The sequence below is a fragment of the Ambystoma mexicanum genome, chromosome 2p (assembly GCF_040938575.1).
Source record: "Ambystoma mexicanum isolate Mex_15411 chromosome 2p, UKY_AmexF1_1, whole genome shotgun sequence".
Taxonomy (NCBI): Eukaryota; Metazoa; Chordata; class Amphibia; order Caudata; family Ambystomatidae; genus Ambystoma; species Ambystoma mexicanum.
In genome coordinates, this window is record NC_090923.1 from 968,185,864 (window position 1) to 968,211,763 (window position 25,900).

The 25,900-nt window shown below is 44.7% G+C and overlaps 1 protein-coding gene across 2 annotated transcripts in view; it reads right to left on the reverse strand.

Moving 5' to 3' along the window:
* TOP6BL (TOP6B like initiator of meiotic double strand breaks) overlaps positions 1–25,900 on the reverse strand; it is a 1,011,792-nt gene that overhangs the window by 469,616 nt on the left and 516,276 nt on the right. For both annotated transcript variants that reach the window (XM_069643061.1, XM_069643062.1), the window contains one exon: positions 22,919–23,054. In XM_069643061.1, coding sequence (XP_069499162.1) covers positions 22,919–23,054 — 136 coding nt within the window. The remainder of the gene's footprint in view (positions 1–22,918; positions 23,055–25,900) is intronic.

A 25,900-nucleotide genomic window follows, 5' to 3' on the forward strand; every position in this document is an offset into this window, starting at 1 on the left:
AGCACTCCGTCCTGCTACTTCTGGCAGGGGCGCGTCGAATGGGATCTAGTTCCATCACTGATCCCTGAGAAGGATTAGTCCAGTCCAGTTGCGACTATGCTTCTCCTTGTGATTGGTAAGTCTTTCTTGAAATCTTGTGATGTTGTTCGTTCTGTTTAATGTCTTTATATGTTGCTCCTATTTATGCCCGCAATAATGTCTCACTTCTGTTTTCTTCCCTTAGATGGAAATGCGGCCTCAATGCAGCTGTGAGACGCGGCCAGATGGAAGATGGATGCTACCACAATGTTCAACAGCAGCTAAGTGATGCTTTAAGGAAAAAAGCGAAGTATGGCGAATCGCAACCTTAAACTGACTGTTTTTTCTATGTCTAACCTTGTCTTCCGTTTTTCTTTGCAGGGGCTGCTGTCAACGATGGAGCGTGTCGTGCTGCAGTGCCAAGATGAAGATTTTGGCGTTCCGGAAAGTGTAAAGATGAATACTTGGTTCGCCGAAGAGATGTACAGTTAAGAACACCTTCCCCCAATTAGTAAGTATGCTGGCTGGAAGTAGGATGTCCAGGAAGCAGGATCTTCAAAGGTAAGTCTGACCTCAGGCGACGGTGAGCGTTACGCTGCTTGCAAGTGCAGAATAACGCGAATCGTCTGTCTTGAGGATAGGGCAGCTTATATAGCTGAGATCGTGGGCACGCCCATTAGGGCCGGCTTACCAGCCACACCCTGCCACTCCTAGAGAGTGAGCACGTGCAAAGGCAATCCATTAGCAGCCACACCCAAGAATACACTTGGGGCTGCTTAATGGATGGAATGTTCAAGGTTAATGCATCCTGCTTAATGGATGGAATGTTCAAGGTTAATGCACCTGAAGTGCTATGTCCATAATAAAAGCTTTTTGGTGTTAAATTGATGTTCTTGTTTACTTTTGTTCATGAGCCTGGCGCCAAAGGTGCCAGGACAGTGTCCACCCAGGTCTCCTGTGCATGCAACCCCTGCATGCCTGTCCCTCTGACTTCATGACCACGACAATAGCACGACAATAGCACATGTCCAAAGAGGCAGATGAAGGAATATTTAAAATAATTTCGGCTATGATGGAGCAGGGCATCTTAGTGACGTCAGAGTCGTCATGCAACACTGCGGTTTACCCTATCAAAAAATCAAAGGGAGGGTCTTGGAGGCTAATTCAAGATCTGAGGCTGATAAATGATTTGTTGAAGCTGAGTTTCCTTTAGTCGCTAACCTCGCTACAATTCTATGTAATATACCTGTTGAGGCAAAATATTTTACAACGATTGACTTGAAAAATGCCTTTTTCTCAATCCCATTGCACCGTGACTCACAAGATCTGACGTTATTTACGTTCAGACAGATGCGTCTGAAAAGCATGAGGCTACTCCAGGGGTACTGTGAATCTCCTTCTATCTTCAACAGAGTCCTGCAGATGGACCTAAGCAATATTGCATTAGAAACTGTTGTCTTGCAATATGTGGATGACATTCCTGGGCAAGCTCCTGGAGAAACTGGCCATCTCCCAGCTTAATCTCCACACTGAATCTGTTGGTTGTCTTCATCACCATCAGTCTGGCTTCATAGCTGCAAGAAGCAAGGAAACTGTTCTCCTGAACATCCGTGATGACCTGCTCTCCAACCTTGACTCTAACACCCCGTGCGTCCTCATCTTGCTTGATCTCTCTTCTGCCTTTGACACTCTCAACCATGCCATACTGCTCAACTGTCTCCGTGATAACCTGGGTATCACTGGTCAGGCTCTGGCGTGGCTGACTTCTTTCCTCTCCGACTGACCCTCCCAGGTCCAACTTAGGTTCTTCCTCTCCGATATCTTTTTCTCTACCTGTGGTGTCCCCCAAGGATGTAACCTCTCTCCCCGGCTGTTCAACCAATACCTGGTACTCCTTGCCCACTACATCGCCGCTCTCTGCCCCAACTTTCAGTGCTATGCGGATGATACCCAGCTCATTTTCAGGCTACCCTCGGCCTCCTCCTCTCCTTCCCTCATCTCTGACTGTCTGTCTGCCATCCAGGAGTGGTGTGCCGCCAATGACCTTTGCCTTAATGCCAGTAAAACTGAGATTCTACTCATCGGCACACTCACTCCCTCCTTCCCTGCAGCTCTCTGGCCGGCCTCTCTTGGCCCATTTCCTGCTCCCACCTACAAGGCTAAAAACCTCGGGGTCATCTTCGACTCCACAATCTCCCTCTCTCCTCACATCTCGGACGTCTCTAAGAAGTCACACTACCAGCTGCACCTACTCAGAGGTATTCTTCCTTTCCTCTCCTTCCCCCAGAAGCTCACTGTCTCCAGAGCCCTGGTTCTCTCCAGGCTGAACTATTGTAACAGCCTCTATCTAAATCTGCCTGCCTCTACTCCTCGCCCTCTGCAACTTATCCAGAACAGGACTGCGAGAATTGTCCTTGGCCTCAAGCCCATGAATCGTATCTCTCCAGGACTGAAATCTCTGCACTGGCTCCCAGTGGCTGCGAGGATTAAGTTAAAAACCCTCTGCATTGTCCACAAGGCCTTCTGGGGCCTGGGGCTGCAATACCTTCAACTCTCTCTTCCTAAATATCTTCCTTCTCAAGCTCTTCGCTCATCCGACTACAACTCCCTCAGGGTCAGTCGCTTCTCCAAGCAACAAGGTGGTGGTAGATCTCTCACTTCGGCAGGAGCCTCCCTCTGGAACAGACTTCCTGCCTCCCTGAAAATTGAGGAGAACCATCTCTGGTTCCGGAAGAACCTCAAAACCTCATCTTTGCTTCTGCTTTCTCTCCCTCTCTCCCCTGCTGAATTCCTGGCAGAAACTGCACTGGTTACCTCGCCATCCTTGCTGATCTCGGGCCCAGGCCCCGCCAGTTGCCCACCTGCACTGCCTCCCTGGCAACCCCTGCACCTGGGGACCATTTTCTGTATCCCTACAGTCCTCCTACCAGCACTTATGTCTGCACTTACCTTGCACTTGCCACCAGCTGGCTCTTTTTTATTTATCTTATTTATTCTACTATCCCATGTACTGCACTTTCCCCTCTCCCTTCCCCCATGCACTTTTCCCTTTTCCTGTTCCCATGCACTTGCACGATCTGAATGACACCTGGCCTAGTAGGATCATTGTCTATCTTCCCTTTGTTCCCCCTCCCTTGCCTCGTCCCGCCTTGAAACACTTGTGTATAGGCGTGTTATAAATTCCATATCATATCTTAATTTGCAGCACGACAGAGGAGCAATGCAAACCCAATTCTGTTCAGTTACTAACTATATTGGCTGGGAAAGGATATAAGGTTGACAAAGAGAAGTTACAATATTGTCAACAAGAAGTGCTATACATAGGTTAGCTGATCTCACATGAGAGTAAAAGAGTTACCCCAGAACGTGCTGAAGCCATACTGAACACAGGAAAGCCACACACAGTAAAACAGATGCAGAGTTTCTTAGGCCTGTGCAATTATGTCAGGGCATGGGTCTTCAACTACAGCTCATATACCAAGCCTTTGCTTTAGGCCCTAAAGAAGGCACAAGTGAAGAAAGGAAAGTTTGAATGGTCTGAGACCATGGAGGAAGGGTTTGCCAAACTCAAAAGAACCATTTGCATGGCACCAGTTTTAGGGATTCTCAATTATGCAGAGGAATTCTACCTGTTCTCACACACGCATGGCAGCATCATGACGGCAGTACTCACAGAGAGAACCACATTGGGGTACAAGCCCCTGGAATACTATAGTGGAAATTTGGACCCAGTGATGAGGGGCCATTTTCCGTGCGAACAAAGCTTAGCTGTCGCAGCGTTCGCCATCGAGAAGGCTACTACCATTGTAATGGGATGCTCAATGACGATGTACGTTGAGCACTCGCTATTTTCTATTTTAGAGAAACCGAAGGGCACACTGACATCTCAGAGAGCTTCTGCTTATGAAGTTATCATATCAAATCCATCAATTAAAATAGTCTGATGCAAAATAGTGAACCCAGCTATGTTCATAGCCGAGCCAGTCACTGAAGGAGAGCCAATACATGACTGGGCAAATTATGTAGAATTCTATGATGAAATCCCCAGAGTGAAAGAAAATGCATTAGCAGAAGGAGAAATTGGGCCTCATTCCGAGGATGGCGCAAAGGGATACCGGACACCGGTGCCGGTAATCCCTTTGCGCCCTATTCCGAGGTCCCTTTGCGGGTCCCGTTAAGGCCCCCTGGGACCAGGGAGCAAATAACTGTACCGCAATTTGCGGTACCGTTATTTGCTCCTTCCCCATTCCCATTGAGCCCTATGGGGGCCCAAATGGGAATGGGGAATGGTTCTGGTGAATCGCGACTTACCCGTCCCGCCAACCTCGGAATGGACCGGTAAGATTCCCCTTCACCAGACCGGAGTCGGACCGATTTCGGAGGCAGCCATGGCACTAATAGCGCCATGGCTACCTCCATACTCGGAATGAGGCCCATTGTCTTCACTGACGGTTCTTCGATCAAAATGACGGGCAATGATATACAGGCGTTGCTGTGATGAAGCACACAGCAAATGGAGAATTTCGAGTGCTTCTTAATGCATGAATACCATCTCATTATTCAGCATAGGCTGCAGAATTATTAGCATTGATACTCACGATTGAGAATCACACAGACCAGAAAGTAACAGTGTACAGTGACTCTGCCTATGTGACGACTACAGTACACGCAGGCTTAGCATGCTGGAAAAGGAGGGGCTACCTCTGAGCGGATGGAATGCCAGTGCAGCAAGCAGCCCTATTGGACAGATTATTTAACACACTACAGCTCCCAGTGGGCAAAGCGGTCGTGAAATGCACCGCCCACACGAAAGGGACAGATTTGATCGCACGAGGAAATCAAGCAGCAGACACAGAAGCCAAGCGTATGGCATCCAAGAGCGAAACAATCATGGATGTGAAAGTCAGTAACATAAATGAGAAAATGATTGTAGCACGGAGTGAACCTGAAAGCTACAATAACATGGGACAAACACAGTTAATGGCACTCCAAGGGGAGGCACCACAGGAGGAGAAGGACATATGGAAGCGGCAAGAATGTTCTTTTAACGCCTCAGAAAGCATGTGGCTACAATACAGCACTGGTAAACCAGTAATGCCTATAGCCCTGTTAAAAATAGCGCTGGAGCAGTTACACTATCCAGCACACACAACAAAAGAGAATTTAGCAGCAACACTCAAGGAAGACTGGTTCATATCAGACCTAGTAGAGCACGTTGATTTTTTCTGGGGAACTGTATAATCTGTCAACAGTTCACAGCTGGGTGCACACTAAAAGTAATTAGCGGAGTTATCCCAAGGCCCAATGGATCTTTTCAGCACTTGCATGTTGACTACGGCGATATGATTCAAGTATGGGTACAGGTATCTAATTGTTGTGGAGTTTCCATTCTCTAGATGGATAGAAGCAGGTCCATGTACACACCCAGACTCTACCTGTGCTGCCAAATTTCTAGTGAGAGAGGTATTTCCCAGGTGGGGGGTATGTGAAGTCATGAGATCAGATAACAGACTCATTTTGTATATGAAGTTTTTGAGCAGATTAGCTTGTTGCTTGGTATAAAGCACAGGTTCTCGTTGGCGTATCATCCGCAAGGTAACGGATTATGAGAGAAGCTAAACGGCTTGTTAAAGGAAAGGATACCCTAGTTGTAGCTTACTCTAAGAAAGGTATGGTTGCACTGTCTTCCTTTGGCACTGTATGCACTCAGGAACCAACCGGGTTCGGACCATCATCTTACGCCACACGAAATAGCCACTGGAAGAAGAATGCACACTCCACTGACACCCCAAGACAGACCTAGATGTGATGCCCGGTCGACAGGAGAAATTTTAGGGTCTGAAATGCAATATTAGTTGAATTGCATGACATCTTGCCTTATTGTAATTTCAGGCCAGCTGCAGTTACGACGAAATGGGTGCAGGTCAGCACGAAACACAGAAGGAGATACTACTGCAGACACAGCTGAAGGACTACGTCTTCCATCCATCTTCCCTGGAGATACCGTCCTGGTAAAGAATCATACGAGGAAAAGGTGGGACGAGCCAAGGTTTAACGGTCCCTTTACAGTGGAAGACTGCACTCCCTCTGCAGTGAAGCTACAAGGAAGAAGAGCTTGGATCTTTTTGGGTGACATCAATCCATACATCGGAGAAGGCCCCCTGCCTGCACCCCACCGCGAAGAGACTGCAGACAACGGGGAAGAACCACAGCACGTGCAGACGCGATCCATAACGAGGAAGAAGGACGCATCACCAGCAGCAAAATAAAGATGAAGAACTTTTGTGCAATAGTTGTGGCTTCATTTTGGACATTCCTCTGAGCAAAAAAGGGGATAAGGACATAAATGGACACTCTGTGCATCCTAGTTGCAGGGTGAAGAAGAAAATTTCATTTATAAGCCACAGCATAGTCTGTCAACTTTGAACTTTGGACTGAGGCGCATTGAAGCCTTGATGAGAAAAGAATATACCATATTTTGATCAAGGACACATAAATTGGAAAAAAATACAGTATCCCGATTCCTTCCACACAGAGACCTTGTTCGGAATCACTTATGTTGTCCCACAATAGCGGCATCACCAAACCATATTTCGATCTAGTACTAAGATCATACCCGGCACTGGTTTGGAGGCTCACCAGCATCACTGACTTTCTTCAAGATCCTGAAAATGAAAAAACTATAAGGAGGCTGCTTACTGTAATTGCCCAACAGTTCCTCCTTCTTCCAGAATACAACAAGGCAAAACCAAATGTCCCAAGCAGAGGGAGAAGCGAATAGGCTTATCAAAGTACTGTTCTTTCGCCTAATTGAAGACTGTCCAGATCTTGTCGGAAGAACGACAGATGTATTGAAATTTCTTCATGATCCAGCAAACACAGAACGTTTAAGCACAATACTAAACAGTATTGTTATGCAGGTAGCTCTTCACGCAGACCGGAATTGCAGAAACTGTTCACAGTGAGTGAGAGCCAACAGTCCCAAACTTCAGCAAAGGCAGGATAAATGTCCCTGTCACCAGAAGACAGCAGATTGGCGAGTAATGTTTTTTTTCGCCTAATCGAGGATTTTCCACAGCTTGAAGTGAGACCTGTCAATGTTGACGTTCTCACATTCATAGGAGACCCAGCGAATTCTATGCAGATGGGCATGCTCTTGCATGGTATCCTGATGCAAGTGGAACTCTCTAACCACCAACAGAACTATTTGAGAAGATTTTAAACTTTCCACCAAAGGACAGATCGAGAGAGCATGCCAGAGATTTTATTTCTTATTTTTATATTGACAAGGATACAGCATGTCTTCGGGAATGAAGCAGATCAGAGGCGTAGATTGAGAACTTATATATTTTGAACATGCGCAATAAAGAGACTTGCTGAATTATTGCCGATTGGACACTTCCGAGAGCCCAACAAGAGAACTGTGTCCAGAAATAATAAGGGAAGCAATTGTGTAGTACTTACAGCCCACAAACAGAATCAACAGAATCCAGAGGTAATATTGCTTAGAAATTGTATTAAAAGTTAGCATATTTCAACAGATGATCGAGATGGGGATCCAGAGCAGCAATCTCGTTCTCCCTCAGGAGGAAAGACGTCCGTACTTTTCTGGAAGTAAATGCTGCCGATTGACCTACAGGGGCATAATGTATTAATGCATTATATTCATCATTGTTTTACTGTCACTGACGATCAGAACTGCATTTTTTATTGGTGCACAAAGCGTGCCAATTCCAGTGCACCCACCTAATATTTCATACATAAAACCTACGAAGGCACCCAGACCTTACATAGTCATTCAAGTCCCTAGAAGATCTGATAATGGAGAGAGTGAACTTGAGGTGGATGTGATTAGCAATGTCACACACACTTGTGGTAACAAACAAATCGAAAAGCTGGAGACAGGGTCGGCAGAGTGTGAATGTAAAAAGGTTGCTGACAACCACACGCATGCAAACATTGAATGTACATACATCAGGCCTAGTGTCGACAACTGCAGAACCACAATCCAAAGCATGGGAGAAAAAAAGACTGCCTACTATGAGAAGTTCCATTACAAGTGAAGTGAAAAGACAAATGGAAAAAGTTGAACTCCTGAAGAGATAAGAGGAGTTGGATAATAAACCACCAGAGACAACATTAACAAGCACACATGATCCAACGAGGGGGGCGAGTACAAGTCCTACAATGCAGCCATATTCTGGACCAATGACAGAGTGGATATGGACATTCTTAACCAAAAGGAAAAGAATGCAAGAGGAGCTGGAGAAGAAACCAACCGAAATAACATTAATGAACACGCCTGATATGACACAGACAAAGGCAGCGACAAGCTCAAAGAAAATCTCACGAGCACAGCTAATAGCAGAATCACTCTGGCCGTCATTAGCTAGAGCCAGGAAGAGGCCAGAGGAAATAGAAAGAAATGCTAGACTTTCCTCCACCGATTGGCACAGATGAAAATACCTGCACCATGGACCAGGATACCCGAGAATCCTCCGGAAAGAAGGAGCCATACAGATGCATTCAGGGATGTAGTTATAGCGAACAACATGAGAACCTTAAGGATCAAGAGAAGCATACAAGGAGACGACAGTGAACAAAACGACTATTTGGACAGCACAGCTCATTTGGGAAACAACATATGGTACCAGCACATGAAAGAAGTTGGAAGACGGAGTTCAGAAGGGCAATGTTTTGTTTGTGCACTGCTACCGTATAGCATGGGGAAGGCCAAGATCTTTGTAGCTGTCGAAATTGATGTCCAGACAGCACACTGTCTTTCACACGTAGCAATGTGCAAGACCAGAGGCCAATTCATGGGTAGTGATGCTTCACTGAAGTTGGCAACTGAAGCAACCGATCCAAATGAAGACGATTATGTCCAGGATATAAAGACAAGAAACAATGGAAAGACGAAATACATTGTGATCAGGTATGAGAAGCCTGGAGATAAAGGAGCAGAAATCAGAAGAGAAGCAAACCAGAAGCTAAATGTCCAAGGAAAAACTCCAGAAGAGGCTCAAAGTTGGAAAAACAGAGGCCAAATGTAGATTTGGGGTACAGTGCTTTCACCAGACGGATGAGAGAAAGGGGTGGTAATTTGTAGAGCCTGGATGGTCATTGGTCAATACGAACCTACCATCAACATAGTGCAAAATGGATGCAAGCCATTATGGCCAAAGCTTGCAAAACTGCTGACATGGGTCGAAGCCAGAGGAGGACCCTTGCAGATAGTACCACTAGAAAGCCCAAAATTCTGCTTCAGGAATAATGGCACAAGACAGATGGGAGAGAATCAGAACTGTGGACAGGTTTTTGATGCTCCAGGAATGGTGCATGGGATTGCAGTAATTATGGATCATTATTGGGCATGTGATCAAAAGCATACATCAGAGTGCCGAGAAACTGGGGAGGTATATGCACAATAGTGAATGTTCACGTTCCAGCGTTGGTGATCCCTAAAAGTGACCTGAACTTTGACAGTTTCCCGAAAGCAGATGCTCACCTAAGGAAGAAGAGATCCGTGGAACTGCCGACTCGAATGAAGAGTATTACTTTTCTGCCAAATCATAAGAAGATTTTCATGCAATCCCATATGAACACAGGCTGTTTAGCCTCACTTCATTAGTGTTCACAACAATTTTCCTGCCAAGTTGGAGCAAATACTAAATGGTTGCAGATAACCATATGGGAATTGCTACAAACCATCAACACAACCATAAAGGGATTCAACACAATCAAAGAAGAGTTAAGGGCAGTCCGCCTGATGGCTCTCCAGAACAGATATGTACTTGACATGATCACAGCTATGGATGGAGGAGTGTGTGCAGAATTTGGAGAATCATGTTGCACATTTATACCATCTCACGATGAAGAAAATGGAACTTTAACAGAAGCCATAGGTATGCTGACAAAATTACAAAACCAAATGATTGATAAAACTGACGAAGTGGAAGACGACAGTTGGTTTGGATCACTATTCTCATGGGTTCCACAATGGATGCCAGATGCATTCAAATTCCTAGGAGTCCTGTTAGTAATGATATTGCTAGGATCTTGTGGTATCAAGATAATAATCTCTCAATGCCAGAAAACTGCAAAAAAAGCCATAGGGATGAAGATCATGATTGATGTCGAGCCAGGATGGAAGCCCAAAGACCTGACTGACGAAGAAATAAGAGACTTTGTGAAGGCCAGCATTCATGCACCATAATGAACTAAATTTTGATATCCCAGGAAGCATAGAAATTATGTGGGAAGATGGATTTAATGCAGCCCAAATGAACAATGTCAAATGATGACATGGAACAAGGATGAACACGTGAGAACAGCAGGAAGTTTAAAAGGAGTAATAAGGATATGGACCCCAAAAAGACATTTCTTCAGACCATCATGTACAGACCCAGAAGATAAAGAAAGAATGGACCCAGGCGATAAAGTAAAGGTGAATACAGAGGATCCAAAGAAGGAGGTGAAAGTAGTTGATGAATCGCCCAGACGGGGGAGAGTAGAGGAGGTCCCAAATACAGCCCGCACTCCAACCGTCCATTTTGAAGAACCAGGAATGTTCACACCGATCTATGTGATGGATGATGAGCAAATAAACCAGGAGAGAGCCGCAGTAGGGCTCTGTCCAGTACCTAGCAGAAGAACAGCACCTATTGAAGTACTGATACCAAGGAAACCATGGACAGAAAGGTGCCTATTGAGAAAACCATATCAACAAATGAAACGAAATGAAGATCGTCTAAGTACGGTCCCTGAAGAAACCAAAAAGGTCTTAAGGAAAGACGAATGGTGCCGTCACGAGAACCCAGACTGACTCACATATAAAAGAAATGGCAACCAGAGAAGACGCAAAGAGACGAAACGCCATGGGCTAAGGATATCATGAACCTAAAGTGAAAGGACGATGTCAAATGTAAGAAGCTCAAGCCATGAGCATGATGAAGATATTCAACCAGTTTACGCATGTACATATGGTTGGAACCGCAAGAAAGCTAAGAAAATCGTGCGGCTTGCTATGCTTAGTAGAAAGATAGTGCGGTAAGCGCCACATATACACATCTACCTCAGACGAAGCATATTATATAAGTGTATTTCCACTTTGCTCAAGAAGCAGAATCAACCCAGTTACTAAAGGCCATACGAGACTTCATATTTAGATAAATCAAGAGTAAGCAGCAGAAGTGAAACTCAGCAGAGGCGAACCATGCCAGGAAATCCAAGTTCGTAGCACTAGAATAGACGAACAGTAGCTACAATTAATTGAAGCTAAGAACAGAATATCCTGCCTCTGAAAGGTCAAGATAAGAAGGCGAAGGCAAGTGGTGGGTGAAACGAAAATCGAATACACAAATTATGTGGAGAAGAGGCAAATTCACGGTGTCTGAATCACGTGACCAGCCGAGCAAGAAGAAGAGAGAGTTTCACACCTACGCATGGCAGCAGGCCATGAGGCCAGGCGAAGATATCTGAACATTTCCAGACAGGAGAGGCAGTCTCGAGGCCAACCACAGTGAAATAATTGACACATGGCCACAAAAATTATGATTGATGCAACAATACTTAGAGGAAGGCCGGGGGAACTAGGGGACACCTCGCACCTGGCCGACCATTCTGTGTGCTGTTAAGCAAAGTGTAAAAGTATACAGGGGGTTGGTGCCAACCCAATCAAAATGAACCAAGTAATCTAGGCTCCTATAGTTAGTAGAACCAATAGGACGTCATACTTTTAGTGACGTCTGCAGTAGCCATTTTGAAGGAAGGGCTTAGATACTCCACCTGACAGTGTTTACCCAATCCCCTTACTCTGTTACCATATACAGATAGAAGGCCTCATTATAACCCAGGCGCTAAGTGTTTAACGGCGCCGTAAAAGGCTGCGGCGCTGTTAAACACCTAGTGCCTAATTACGAGGTCCCTTTGCGGGACCCGACCTTAACGGCTGGTTTTGCCAGCCGTTAAAGTAGGGACCCGCAAAGGGACCTTGGTGCTAATTATGGTACCCTATGGGGCAAAAATGGGAATGGGGAAGGGCCATGGCGGCATGGGGAATTACCGCCCCACCAACCTCGGAATGGGGTGGTAATTCCCCATTCCGCCATGGCGGACTCCGGCATAGACCATGGTGCTAATAGCACCATGGTTTAGCGCCGGGTCCTAATGAGGCCCATAGTACCTTAAAGTTACCTTTATCAAAGCAACAGAGGTGCATGTCAATTTTTAAGTGTTACAAATCAATGATGACGAGTTTTCAGTATAAATGTTGTGGTTTTTATGAAGTTCTTTGGAGTTGTGAAGCGAGAAGGAAGATCATACATCCGCTGATATTCATGAGACTCCCTGTTTTTTGTACTTGTCATTAAACAGACTCCCTTTGCCAAACCGTTGAGTTGTCATTATTGATTTGGTGTTGGAGTAATTAATCTGCACCCCCATCCATCTCACGGGTGCTGCTATCTTGTCTTAAAGTGCATCTGGGCAAGCCCCAACTCTATGGGCCGGTTGGGGGTCTCAGAGCACACCTGCCAAGGCACCAAAGGTACTGTGAAGATGAAGAGCATCTTCTAGCCTCAGGAGTCATCCTCTGTGACTGCCACTGGTTGTCAGCCTATGCATCTCCTTGGGCCTTTCAATTAGCTGGAGAAAGTATATCCTCAAACCAACCCAATGCCTCTCCTTCATAGACTATTTTTGGGAAACTTGGATTGGAAAGGAAACCCGCAACAGAGGGATGGCTGGTCACTATAGGTAATGTTTTGCCCCATTTCAGTACAGTCCTGCACTACTGGCTCCATGATCCAGAAGCTACTGTGTCTCATGTCTTTGTGTGTACTACTCATTCTCGATAACAGATTGCATATGTTATGATTATGTATTGCGCCAATCACCAAAGTATGAGACAAATAAGTTGCAATTTTCTCAGCATTCAAAACCAGATTCACAGTCTCAGTCTGATCCTAATTTCCTTAGCGATGAAGGAGGATGTTCTCTGATTGTCTGCCTTTCAATCTTTCTGTGGCAGTTCCCTTCCATTCTCAAGTCCCCTCTATCATTCGTGGATACATCTGCCAGTGCGGGGTGCCACCCTGCGTCATCTGCAGATATACATGACCTTTGTTCTTTTCAGGAAGAGAAACAAGATATATGAACATGATGGAATTGAAAGCTATCTGGCTGGCTCTTGCAGTGAGTTGCCTGAATTCCTCATCATAATATGAGGAGGGAGCAAGCAACAGTGAATGGGCTGGTCAGCTACCTGCGGTGCCTATACTAGAGGATGGTTGAGGAGGGAGGTCACTGGCTTTCTGTCCTCGCAGAGACTAAGGAAATCATTCACAGAGGAATACCTTCAGACCCTGATTCTGGACTACTCCGATTACCAGAAGCCTAAGGTCTTAGCAATCCTAAAGACTCAGTTTACCAGCGTGCAGTGGAAGATGCCATAGTGTCTCCTGCAAAGGAATATTATATGTGCTGTATGGTAAGGAGCCTGAGTGCGAAACCGTGGATTCACAACACCGAGAGAAGAATGCTTTAGGCTTACCGGACGATCCATGTGCCAGTCTGAACACCTGCGTGCACTCGCACACTCTGTCGAACAGCCACCTGCTGGAAAAAGAGACCACAGGACACTGCAGAGTCGTTCTCATCAACAGAACTAAATCCAAGATGGTGCTGTATACCATGGACCAAGGCCAATAATAATATGCCCAATGTAATTAGATTATGAATCACAAACCTGGATTCAAATAAGAAAGCAAAATTTCCTATCAGATGACAGCTCAGGCAAACCTCCCCAATCAAGGGTGTATAAAAGGGGCTGTTAAGGAACGGTTACAGCTAAGACAATCTCATGTGGGGCAGATGTGTTGCATTCTGCTCCCTTGATCTCGGGGGAAACGCAGAGAAGATTGAGAAGACAACTGGCCAGTGAGAGACAGAGAGTGAAGAAACATTGAGAGAAACACTGCCTGGAAGAAGGTGGCTTAAATCCTGTACGTTTGGAAGTGGCAATTGGAGGTTGTAAGGCATAAGAAGCCCTAGGCTTGCCAGAAAGACCTAAACACTTCCCAATATCCTGAGGGATTAGTAAGCAACTATTTAAAGCTTTCTTTGGCAGTTTAGAATAACTGTGTTAGGAAATGGATAGATCTCAGTCTGCATGTGTCATGAATTTGAAGCTGTCGACCATTAAGACAAATGATATTTGTCTGAGACTCTTTGTGTAAATGCAATAGTTGCACCCTCTTGTTAGGGGAATATTGTCCCCTCGTGCTCACTGTAAGCAACCTGAAAGTCATAACTCAAATACAGCTTTCCAGTTCCCGATATTTTGCAATGAGGTTAACATGTTCTCATCACTAAAAGATTTACAGTATGCCAATTTTAGTATTTCGAACTCTCATCCCATAGATAAACATAACAAACAATTGCAAATGTAATAGTTAGGGCTTTTATGTAGGAAATCAAAGACATTTTGCAGGCACTTGCGACAGCGACAGCAACAGCCAAAAGACATTGTTTGCCATTCTGACCCCTGTTCAATTTCCCTAAAATGTACATACTCCAAATGAACCTTTCCAAACTAAATCCATGAGTTGCGTCCTCTGTGGAGACCACTGGCTTTGTCGTGCATGGTGTCCACCATGGTGTCCGCCTTCTCCATCTATGCCTCTAGACTCTGGAAACTCCCTGTCAACACCAGACTCGCCCTTTCAGTCTAGATTTCAGGAAAGTGCTCAAAACCCAACTCTTCAAGGAATGGCTCCTACCTGACACCTAGTTCCACACACCCTCCACGCCCCACCTGACCCAAGACTGGGTCATCTGCTCCCACCTATTTCTTCCCCTGGTTGCTAGTTGACCCCTTGCTGTCAAATTGCCCACCCGCGGCCTCTTCTAATGTTAGCGCTCTGCTCCCTTGTATTGATCCCTTGTGACTGTCTTCCCTTGCTGTGTACTTCCCCTATGATTATAAAGCGCCCCATTGCTACCCAAAGTGAAGTCTGTGCTCAATAAATACCCTATGTGACGAATTGCAGTTATTCGGCCCGTCTCCCTTGGTGGGCTTCCCCCTATGTGGCTAGGGAGGTGAGCCCCCTACGCAAAACCCTTCCTAGGGGTCAAGGCAAGTGGAACGTCACCAGGAGAGGCTCCCCTTAGGGGACAAGGACTCAAGTTCCTGTGAGGAACTTCCTGGACCACCTACTATAGCTGCATACATGGGACTGTCTCCTATGAAGAAGAGTGTGGCATCTTTACATTTGGCTATAGGCAATGCAACAAGAAAGTAAGATGTCTCTTTAACGAGAGCCATATTTTTAACTCAGTTGAGTCACAACAGAGGAGCAGAAAGAGGGGGCTGTGTGCAGGGAAGGCCCCCTGACATCATCACGCCTTGTGGAGGTGGAGCAAGGAAAGTCGTGGTGCCTGCGACTTTCAAAGCAGAACTCTAGTGCGAGATGCCTGAGTGCCAGCATGTGCAAAACCGAAGAGAGCGTTACGAGGAGGAAGAGTGGACCGAGGAACCTGGTGTGGGTATGACGACACTTGCAGCGTGGTGTGCAGGATGCCCGAACAACCACGCTGAAACTACTGTTGTTGGAAGTGTGAATAGCTTCCAATCACCAGTGCCTGTGCACAGCAGTAAACTGATGAGGAACCGAGAACGGAGAGCCAACGAGCTAGCGGAGCGAGAAACCACACCCGAGTGAGAGCCGAGCCCTGCAAACTTACCCTGGATACATAGAGTTACCGGGGGAATCAGGAAAGCGGGAGGTCGTCGGGACACCATTATATGAGTGAAGAAACTCTTCCCAGTCCTACAGACGAGAAATTAAATATAATACTGTGTAATCGGAATTGTATAAGCCAGAGAAAGCCAGTAACAAATAACCCGCTTGGGTCAGAAGAGAGAAACTCGTTCCAATCCTGTGGATGAAATATCATTAAAGAGAACAGTTATCAAGAGAGGTAAAAAACATACCAAAGATGGATTTAACAAACCCAGGTGGGGAACCAAAAGAGACTGGAAACACCTCTCCTGGGAGGAAGGGAAAATACCTTACACTTTCAGAGTAGAAGGCTGGAGAAACTCAAATCTAGAAGCACGTAACGAAAGACAAGAAATAAGGTTGTCAAGTGAACAAGATATAAATGGAGACAGTATAAGAAAGAGAATACTTGACAAGAAAAGTCTAGTAAGGGATCAGGATAAACCCAAATCAGGAAAGCCTGAAGTAAAAGACTGGGAAGAGTTTACAAGTGATAACAAGAGTGTGAAGAACTATTTGAAGGAAACATATTTTAAATATAGGACCACAGAAAGCACAAAACCCAAGAGTATTCTTGAAGAACTACAAGAGCTAATTAAAGGCACTATCCAATAAGATTACGTTAAGAAATGTCTGTACCAAAGGGAAACATATATATAAAGAGACTATCAGAAGAGAAGAAGAGACCATGGGAAGAAAATATATTCTCTTGACCTATTTAATTTAGTTATATATAGAGGTAGCAGGGTTCGTAATTGAGGGCAGTTGTGAGCTATTTAGCTCCGCTGGTAGCCTAGAAGAGCCTTATTAGCGTGGTACCAACAGCAACCAGGAGCTACCTTTGGCTCTCTAGGCCAACTGATGTCGAACAAACAGACCAATGCAGATTTAACAGTGTTCGTTTGGGACAATCTATTAATAAACATTAGGACACATCTATACAAAATGCACAGCATAAGGGCTAATAAATAATGGTTGACATTATATTTTTGCATCTTATGCTTAAGTTACATTTGCGGAACGCTATGGTACTAACTCTTTGTCCTGCCGTTGTAGCTCCTGGTCACTGGTTAATGCTGGATACCAGGAGCTGCTTTCAGCTTCTGCTTATCCATTTTAATTTCAGTCCTTGTTGTAGGTTCAGGTACAGTTAGTTTGGATGGAGGGCATTTTTACTTTGGACTTTCTGACAACTGCCAAGCGCCTTTAGATAAGTAGAATATTCTCTCTAGCAGTAGGGACAGTTAGGTCTTATTTAGACTCCTTCTACCGACCCATCACACCTATTAAGAATAATAACAATAGTAATAATAATGAAATGCATGATTACAAGGACCTCCCATTTCAGCCCACTCATACCCATGAAGGTATGCTGAAGCTGTTGGTCTCTCTCATCAAGGCCCACAATATGGGGCCGTTCTAGGCCCAGAGGTGCAGGATCATCATCCAGTGGCTCTGGATTCCCCTCAGCCTCCCAACCCTCCTCCACCTGATAATGCCCACCTAGATCAATGTATGAGGGACCACCTCATACAGTATGTGGGAGACTGCAATTCTTTGCTCCTTTATGCAAATCTTTTGGTTAAGATGTCTGGGTGAAGGGAATGGGTCCATGCAGGGTACTCCATCCATTTCAACAGCCTGTCCCAGACTTGGGGCTCATCATCATCTCGTGCACTAGGGCCTTTCATAGGACTGGGATTCAGGACCAGCTGCGTAAAAAAGTGTCTTTCCAATACCCTGGGAAAAGCTAGGTCTGGTATTTATTTCAATCATCTTCTTTGTTCATGAAGCTTCAGGGAAATTTCGACCCATCATTAACCAGAAGCGCTTTAACTGGCTCATCAAGCCATACCCTACAAGATGGAGCCACTTCCTGTGGTGATCTGTCATGGGGATATTCTGACCTGCATTCACTAGGAGGATGCTTACCTTCACATACCTGTACTTCCAGCTCACCATAGGTTCCTTTGCCTTTCAACACAGGAGGGACATTTCCAGTTCAGCACTCTACCCTTTGGGTTAGGATATGTGTCATGGGTGTTTGCCAAAGGTCCTTTGGTGGCTCTACTGCACCTGAAGGGTATTATAGGCCCCCCTTATCTTGATTAGAGGCCAATGTAGGCTGACTTAGTCCGATGTGGTGTGGACACAAAAAATGTGTGTTCCCTGACACATCCTCTCCCCTATCCAGCAGATGGCTGGAATTAATTTATTGAAATCCTTTTGAACACGAAGGTGCAATGTATCTTCCTCCCCTTACAGGGGGTTGTGAAACTCATGACCCATCTCAAGCTCTCTTCCAATTAGGACAGGCACAGATTCTAAAGTAGTTTCAGATTCAGGGCAAAATGCCATCTTGTATTTGTCATTCACAGGCCAACAGATCACCTCCAGCCACTGATTCCCTTCAGAGGTGGATGGAAACTTCCAATCTTTTGAGTGGAACGGACCTGGCCCCTTCAACGCTTAATTCTGACAACAGGCACCATGAGATGGGGGGGCCTTGGAGTTCCTCTCCCAGCAGGCTCTCTAACTAGAGGGGGCTCTCTGCCATTTTCAGATGCCTCTTGTTTCTGCCCTGCCTCAGAGAATCAACAGTCTTAGAAAGATCAGACAACTCTGGGGATGTTTTCTGTATGAGCAAATGTTGCAGGGGAAAAGGGTTTCACTCATTGGCACTGATAGATTGACAGCTGTCCAAGGTAGCAGAAATGTATCTCCTCTGTCCCAGAGCATCATACAACGCAAAGGTATAGAATATCAAAGTAGACAGACTAAGCACAGTGTTTCCCTCTTTCATGCATTACTCAGTATCACTTGTACTATTTGAACAGACCAGGATTTGGTTCTGTACTTTAGAAGGGCACCTCTTTCCATCCGCCAGAACCATTTGTTCCCTAAGTACTGATCAAGGGAAATGAACCTCAGTCTTGGGTATTTACTTGCCCTGTCCTTGCTGTGGCTTTCTAGAGTTTGCTTTGCCTTTCCTCCCTCTCCCCTCCCAGTGGACGGCCTCTGCAAGATCGGACAGGAGAGCAATGGTGCCCTTTTGATCAGTCCAAAGCGGAGGAGGAAGCCATGGGTTCCCCTCCTCCTTAATCTTTCTCCTTCACTGGATGGAGAGCTTTCCGTCTTCCACTTCGATAGCTGCCATTGTTGTTCACCTGAAAGCCTGGAAACTGAACAATGGAGACTTCAAGGATGGGATGAATGGGTCAGCTCTGGCAAGTCAACCATGTCCCTCATCACAATTTGTTCTTCCTCTCTTAGGGTATATTCCGAGCACTTTTCCTCTTTGCTAGGGTTCTATTATGGTTTCCCCTATCCCATGACTTCATAAAGTACTTGGATTTCCTTCAGGACATCCAGGCATTGGGCCCCTGTGTAGCTTTCCTTGGGTCCTAGCTGCCTGCTCTGCGGATGTTCAGGAAACCATGTGCTAGCATTTTCCACACTAGTACACTATACTGCTAAGCAGCTCAAAGCTTTTGATCTACCTATGTCCAAGTTATGATAGCTATTGAAGCATTAAAACTTAAGCATCACCCTAACTTGCCCACCAACACAACTAGGGACACCTGGTCATGCACCACTCCCCCCTATTCATTTTAACACCAACTGCACACCCTTTCAGCAGCCGACCACACTACAGACCCACCCCAAACTGCCAAGATTAAGCCCAACAAGTAAATGAAAACACACTAGGAACAACGAACCCTCTGCCACCAACCCGCAGCAGAATTAAGCCACCAAACATGCAGGGAAGTCAGCCTCCAGGCCGGAGAGGAGGCAAGATTGGCCAAGCAACCACAACAAATAGTAGAGGCCATTCAATGGCAACCAAAGGCTCATGCCAGAGGCATCGGTAAACCGACCGACTTACTAACCCATTTCCCTCTGCCTGCTCCTCTGACATAACCAACGCCACTACACATAACTAGAGGGTAGCCACACTACACAAACACACTGAGAATGAATCTAATGCTCACGCCCTACAACACCGCTGAAACTCTGGCAACACCACCGGAAGGAATACCCCTGCACATAGTCCATAACTCCTCTGACTCTACACAGATGCACTCCAACATTATATATTTAACACCTAACAGCCATCCGCAACTTTGGAACCCTTATGGCTACAACCAACCAGTGTGCACAACTACAGACCCCACCATAACTCCACATGACACACACGGCAGACACTAGCACACATCCTAGGCACTGAGTTCTGCCATACGGTTACAACACACAGAGCCTGCCGAGCCAACTTGCACATGCAAGACAACGCTCACAGACACCAGTTCCTCCTAGTTCTGAATCTATTCTATCATCCTACCCCCACAAACACACCCAGCCCTCTTTTCTTGCAGAGCAACGTGAGTGCCTGGAGATTGCCTTTGAGTGGTAGCAGTGCACAGTACAAACGAACAGAACATAACATATTGCCAGACCTTCCCTTTGGTTATCAAATAACCAGGTGCTTGGAAGGGAAGGTGGGCTGTAGACTGAATTGTTGAGACTGGAGATGATAAGCAATTCTCTGGTGGGCCTCTGGATAGGCCAATGTGGATCCCAAGGTGCGAGAGGACCAAGGCTTACACAGCAAATCTGAAGTTCATTTCTGGGATAAAGGGAGTGGTTTTATGATGAAGGGAAACTTGGTAACAAGCCATTTGGAGAGAGTTTTCTCGATGTAGAACCCAAGGGACTTGGTGCAAGTGGCCAGTTGTGGTGTGAAGCCCTCCTGGTTGATAGTGGATAGCCAGGACTGGATGTCAGGGTGTTCAGTGTTGTTGGTCAACACTACGAATTCGGTCTTGGAGGGGTTGAGCTTCAGGTAAGCACTCGGCATCCAGGAATGCATCAATGTGAGGCAGGCTGTAAATCTGTAGCAAGTGCTTGCTGGAGGATATCTTGAGGTCGAGCTATGTGTCACCTGCATATTGGTGGATATGGATGTTGTGTGAAGCTAGGAGCCCACTAATATATGCCACAGTGCTAAACTAAATTCTGCATTTTTTTTTAACTACAGTGATATTAAATATCATATACTTTGGAAATGTAAAAGAAACTGAATGTTGTTATTGTTTACCTAAAGAATTGGAATAATACCAAGTAATCCCAAGTGGGTATCTAGGGTGTGTAGCCCACATCGGAGGCTACCTAACCTTGGTCTCCTTTTCCCTACTATTCAAACCGTGTCACAAAAGGAATGAAAAGCTATTTGCACTTTTTCATCGGTGCCTGAAACAATTTTATGGGCCAGTCTGATCCTGTCCTCCAGCACATTTTATTTTATTTTTATTTTTTATTTTAATATTTATATTGCGCCGGTAGCTCGCGAGCCTCGGGGCGCAGAAACAAGGACACAAGAACGGACGGACAGATAGTGATTAGACAGAGCGGACGGGACAGTCACATAGAATTAAGCTAACTGAGGTATAGGCAGTGATGGCCGTTTATTTGAAGATGTGGGTTTTTACCTGTTTGCGAAAACGCGAGTAGTTGTTTTCCAGTCTAAGGTGGTCTGGTAGGTTGTTCCAAAGGTTGGCTGCAAGGGTTGGAAAGGCTCTACCTAAGCCACTTTTGAGTTTGTGTGGTACCGTAGCAATTTTACCAAGTTGGGATGATCTCAGTGTTCTATTAGGAACGTATGGTTTGATCCTAGTTTTTAAGTAGGTTGGAGCCTTCCCGTAGATGCATCTGTGAACGATGGTTAAGGTTTTGAAATGCACCCTATCTTCGATTTTCAGCCAATGAAGCTCCCTTCTGGAGTTGCTGATATGCTCGTTTTAGTTTTGAGCTTGACAATTCTTACTGCGTTGTTCTGTACAATTTGGTAGCTTTGTAGGCATTGCTTGGAGGCACCCAGGACTAAAGCGTTGCCATAGTCAAGGCGCAACAAGATGGTGGCTCTTGCTATGGTCGCGCAATTTTCCTCAGATATGAATGGTCTGATGGCTTTTATTAGGCGGAGGTGGTAAGCACAGTTTTTTTTGATGAACTGTACTTGGGCGTCCGTACCCAACGATGCTTCTAGCAGCATACCTAGGGTTTTAACCTTGCTTAGGACCGGAAGGGGGGTATCTTTAATGTGGAAGGATGTGTAGGATGAGGGTAGCTTAGCACGAGCAGAGGATGAGCCGAAAATCATGAGTTCCGTTTTTTTTCCATTTAGGCACATCCAATTGGAGTCCATCCATTGCTCCACGTGGTTGTATATCGTGGTAAATTGCTCGCTATCTTTCTGATAATTGCCACTTAGTTCGAATACAAGCTGCGTGTCGTCAGCATAGTTAGTGAAATAGGTGTTTATGTGGTCGAGAACAAGGCATAGGTGCTTTAAGTAAAGATTAAACAGTCGGGGTGACATACTGGGACAGGGACACATGCCCTGGGCCTGGGGACAAGACCGAAAAGGAGGGTTTGAGAGATGTGCTCCTCCTTGTACGGTCCACCCTCTTGGGTGCAGAGCCTTTAATTGTAAGAGACAAGGATGCCTGTTGCGAGGTGCCCACCCCTAATAACTGGGGACTGGGACGAGGAAGAAGGAAGAAGTGGTAACACATTGATTGTTTTCATCAAACGTGCAGGCCTCGTCAAGTTACATTTCAAATAATTATATAGTTTACAAAACATGAACATTATTTTCCCTATAATTTTAACAATAGCTAATCACGCAGGTGAGGCCCAAACCGTAGTGTTCCAGTTCGAAATAAATATATACCAAGTCGAAATCGTTTTCTAGATGAGTTGCTAGGCATGTTCTCCAACTCAATTGTGTTGTGCCCATACATCTGTTTATCATACATGCCCTATACTCAGGTGTAATACATTTCTCCAAGTAGGGTGTGTTACACAATAACTACGAATCATGTACTTGCTTTTTAATATTCGGAATGTATATCTGGCAATAGGGGGGAGCAGTTCATTGCTGATTACCTTTTTTTAACAGCAAAAGAAATATAGATTTACCAGCGTTTCTGGTCAATTCCAACGTATCTAAAACAATTTACATTTAACAGGTTAAGCACAATAAGCGCCATTTAAGAAGATATACGTCATACATGGTGCACTTGGCATTTACTCTGCTTTAAGAATTCTATTAATTATACCTTCTTCGTGCACTATATCTAAATTCACTGCAACAGTATTATTGAACATCTCCCACTCTGTGACGTGGAAGGTTTCTTCAAAGAACGACAGCGATTTCCTCCTGACAGGAAGTCCTAAAGTGCTGTACAAAAATATGTATTTTGAGTTAAGAAATGTTAACATCAGTAGTCACTTCAGAAATATTCAGCTAATTTCCTAGTAGCATGCACAAAATAAAATATTAACAGACTCACGCAGGCAACACAGGATCAGCTCTGCTTTTCCTGCGTGTTCTAATATTTCACTGATAACTAAATACGTGCGTGTTTACAGCAGTAGATTTAGCATTTTATCATCCCAAAAGAAAATTGAATAAAGTATATCATCTTTATACGGATGTTGGTGATCTTAGGCAATATTGTACAAATACCATCTGGTGTAGCACATCAAAGTCTTAGGGGTATTTACCGCTGGCGGTATTTCAATAGAATACTGACAGTAAATACACTTTAGTTACAAGGTTGGAAACGTTTTGATGTTTTTAAATGGTTTGTCCTTGTAAAGATGAGAAATGCACACGTTTCCCTTTAATGCAGTAGAAAAAACTTTGTCTATGGGGACAGGAAGGTGGCAAAAAAGCGAACATCTCCGATGCCAATCTACCTATACCATGTAGTGCATATAAGGAGAGTTTTATACAATATATTTTTTTGAAAATTGTACAGTAGCATTTTATCAGCTACTGTACACAATTTCCATTCTCAAAATGAGAATGGAAATTGTTAAAATGTTTAATGTTTCTTTTAATAATGCTTTTGAATTCACTTGATTAATTGGAATACTGCTGGGGGTTTTTCAGTGGATCTGCATGTGTTTCTGACACAATGGCGGCATTCCTATATAGGGTGTATTTCCCAAATTACCGCCATCAGAGCTCCTCTATCCCCCGTAAAAATCAGCTGGCGGAATGGTAAAAAAGCACAGTCAGAGGTATCCCAAAAATGTTGCTAATGCAGCAGTCTCCTTGAAACACTATTAGAGTTAAGTATCGCCCTATTACAGCCTGAAAAACAACCCAGAATGCAGCAAAACGACCTCTAACCCAAATGAGTTGGTGGTGTGAGGCAGGAGATGACAAAAGGAAAAGGCAGGTTGCAGATTGCCAGCAAACCATGAAATTAACCAAGATGTAGTAGTAGTACCAATAGTTAGTCATTTATTTTTAATTTATACTTTATTGTGATACAATCCAAAAATTGGATTTTACACAACTCATAAGTATATGCATCCCAAAAAACATATATACATCTCAAAATACAGACAGAACATAAACAGAGCATAAATAAGACAAGACAAATCAGCTCACTCATATGAAATATAAGATATAAAAGTATAAGAAAATACAAATACATCACATAGCAACCACGTAGAGGAGTTTGATAAGTTAAAGTAGCTGAGTTACTCTACCAGGTGAGCACCTATAATTATTGGGAATTCCCCAGCCCAATACAGTAGTGTATTGAAGAGACCATTCAGTATCACTTTAAAGCTAAAGTGTTAAGGTTTTCACTGACGTAAAGGCTTCACATGGTTCCATACCCTAAAGAGAGCCAGCTGAAGGCCTAAAGTGACTGGGTTCAAACATCCATACCAAAAGAACTCATCTTTTATTGCCTCAAGGTTGTGGACCCATTTTTCATATGAGTTCATGTATACCGGTCCCAATTTTGGGCAAAGTGTTAGTACGTGCCGAGCAGATTCTAGTGCTCCTATTTTCTTACATATTCTACATATTCTAGATTCACGAGGGATTTTTAACCTTGGACCAATTATGGTAAGCACGGGGAGCTGGTTTGTTCTTAATTGTAGCAAGAAGCGTCTAACATCTGGTGCCGGGGTGAGCAAGAGATACACCTGGGGTCTAAGATATCTATGGGTGACATGAAGTACTGCCTCATACCCTTTTAAGGTAGCTAAGTGCTCCACATTCAAGCACCAGTCCCACTTATTCAGCTTATCTTGGAAAGCTCTTTTCTGGTGTATAAACAGTAAATGTTTTAGCTTTTCATAGGGCCAGTCAATCTCCGTAAACAGTGATTCATTCAATTGTTTATAAGACCCACCGCTAGGGTGTTTTTCCAGGTCAAAGCTTTGCCCTGCCAGTTTGAGCAATTTACAACGTGGGTTGGCTAAGGCTTTCAAGTAGAAGGAACCTCTCGCGCGCAGTGCCATCCCTCTCAAAGAGACAAGACCCAGTTCCAATCTTAGATACTGTACTGAGCAAGACGGTCCCAGGCCAAAGACAGAGCGCCAGTAGTGTCCCTCTAGAATGTTTAGCCACATCAAGTCTTGCATTGCTAAAGCCTCCAGGCCATATAGTACAGCAGGGACAAAGCATTGCATATACAACTTCATGATACCAGCCATGCTAAAGCCAGCAGTCCCCTTAGCAAATCTACATGCCTGGAGGGTAAGCAATTTAGCTCGTCTTTTTTTGTTTCTGATAATGGCTTCATAGTCTGATAAGGCCATAAAATCCAGCCCCAGATATGGGTATTGCTTCACCACTGCAATAGTTCCCAAATTAGTATCAATGCCAGATCGTCTTGGCCCTTTTCTTGCAATAACCATTATTTTTGTTTTTTCCAAGTTTATAGCAAGGCCCAATTTAGCAGAATAATTCTGTAGTTCATTAAGTAGAGACTTAATACCGGTTAATGTCCGGTCAAATAAAATTAGATCATCTGCGAATAGCATCCCCGTAAGTGGGGTATCCTTCAATTTAGGAGGGCAGTTTGATTTTAATGCCATACGTGCCAGCAGATCTACTACATATAAATTATATAGCATAGGAGCCGTTACGCATCCCTGCTTTACTCCTATGTTGGTACAAATCTCTTTGGATACCTCCCCCCGGTCATTAAGGCGGACCCTTGTAATGGTATTACTGTGTAGGGCTATCAGGATATCTACGATCCAATGTGGGCATTCCATGTCTTGTA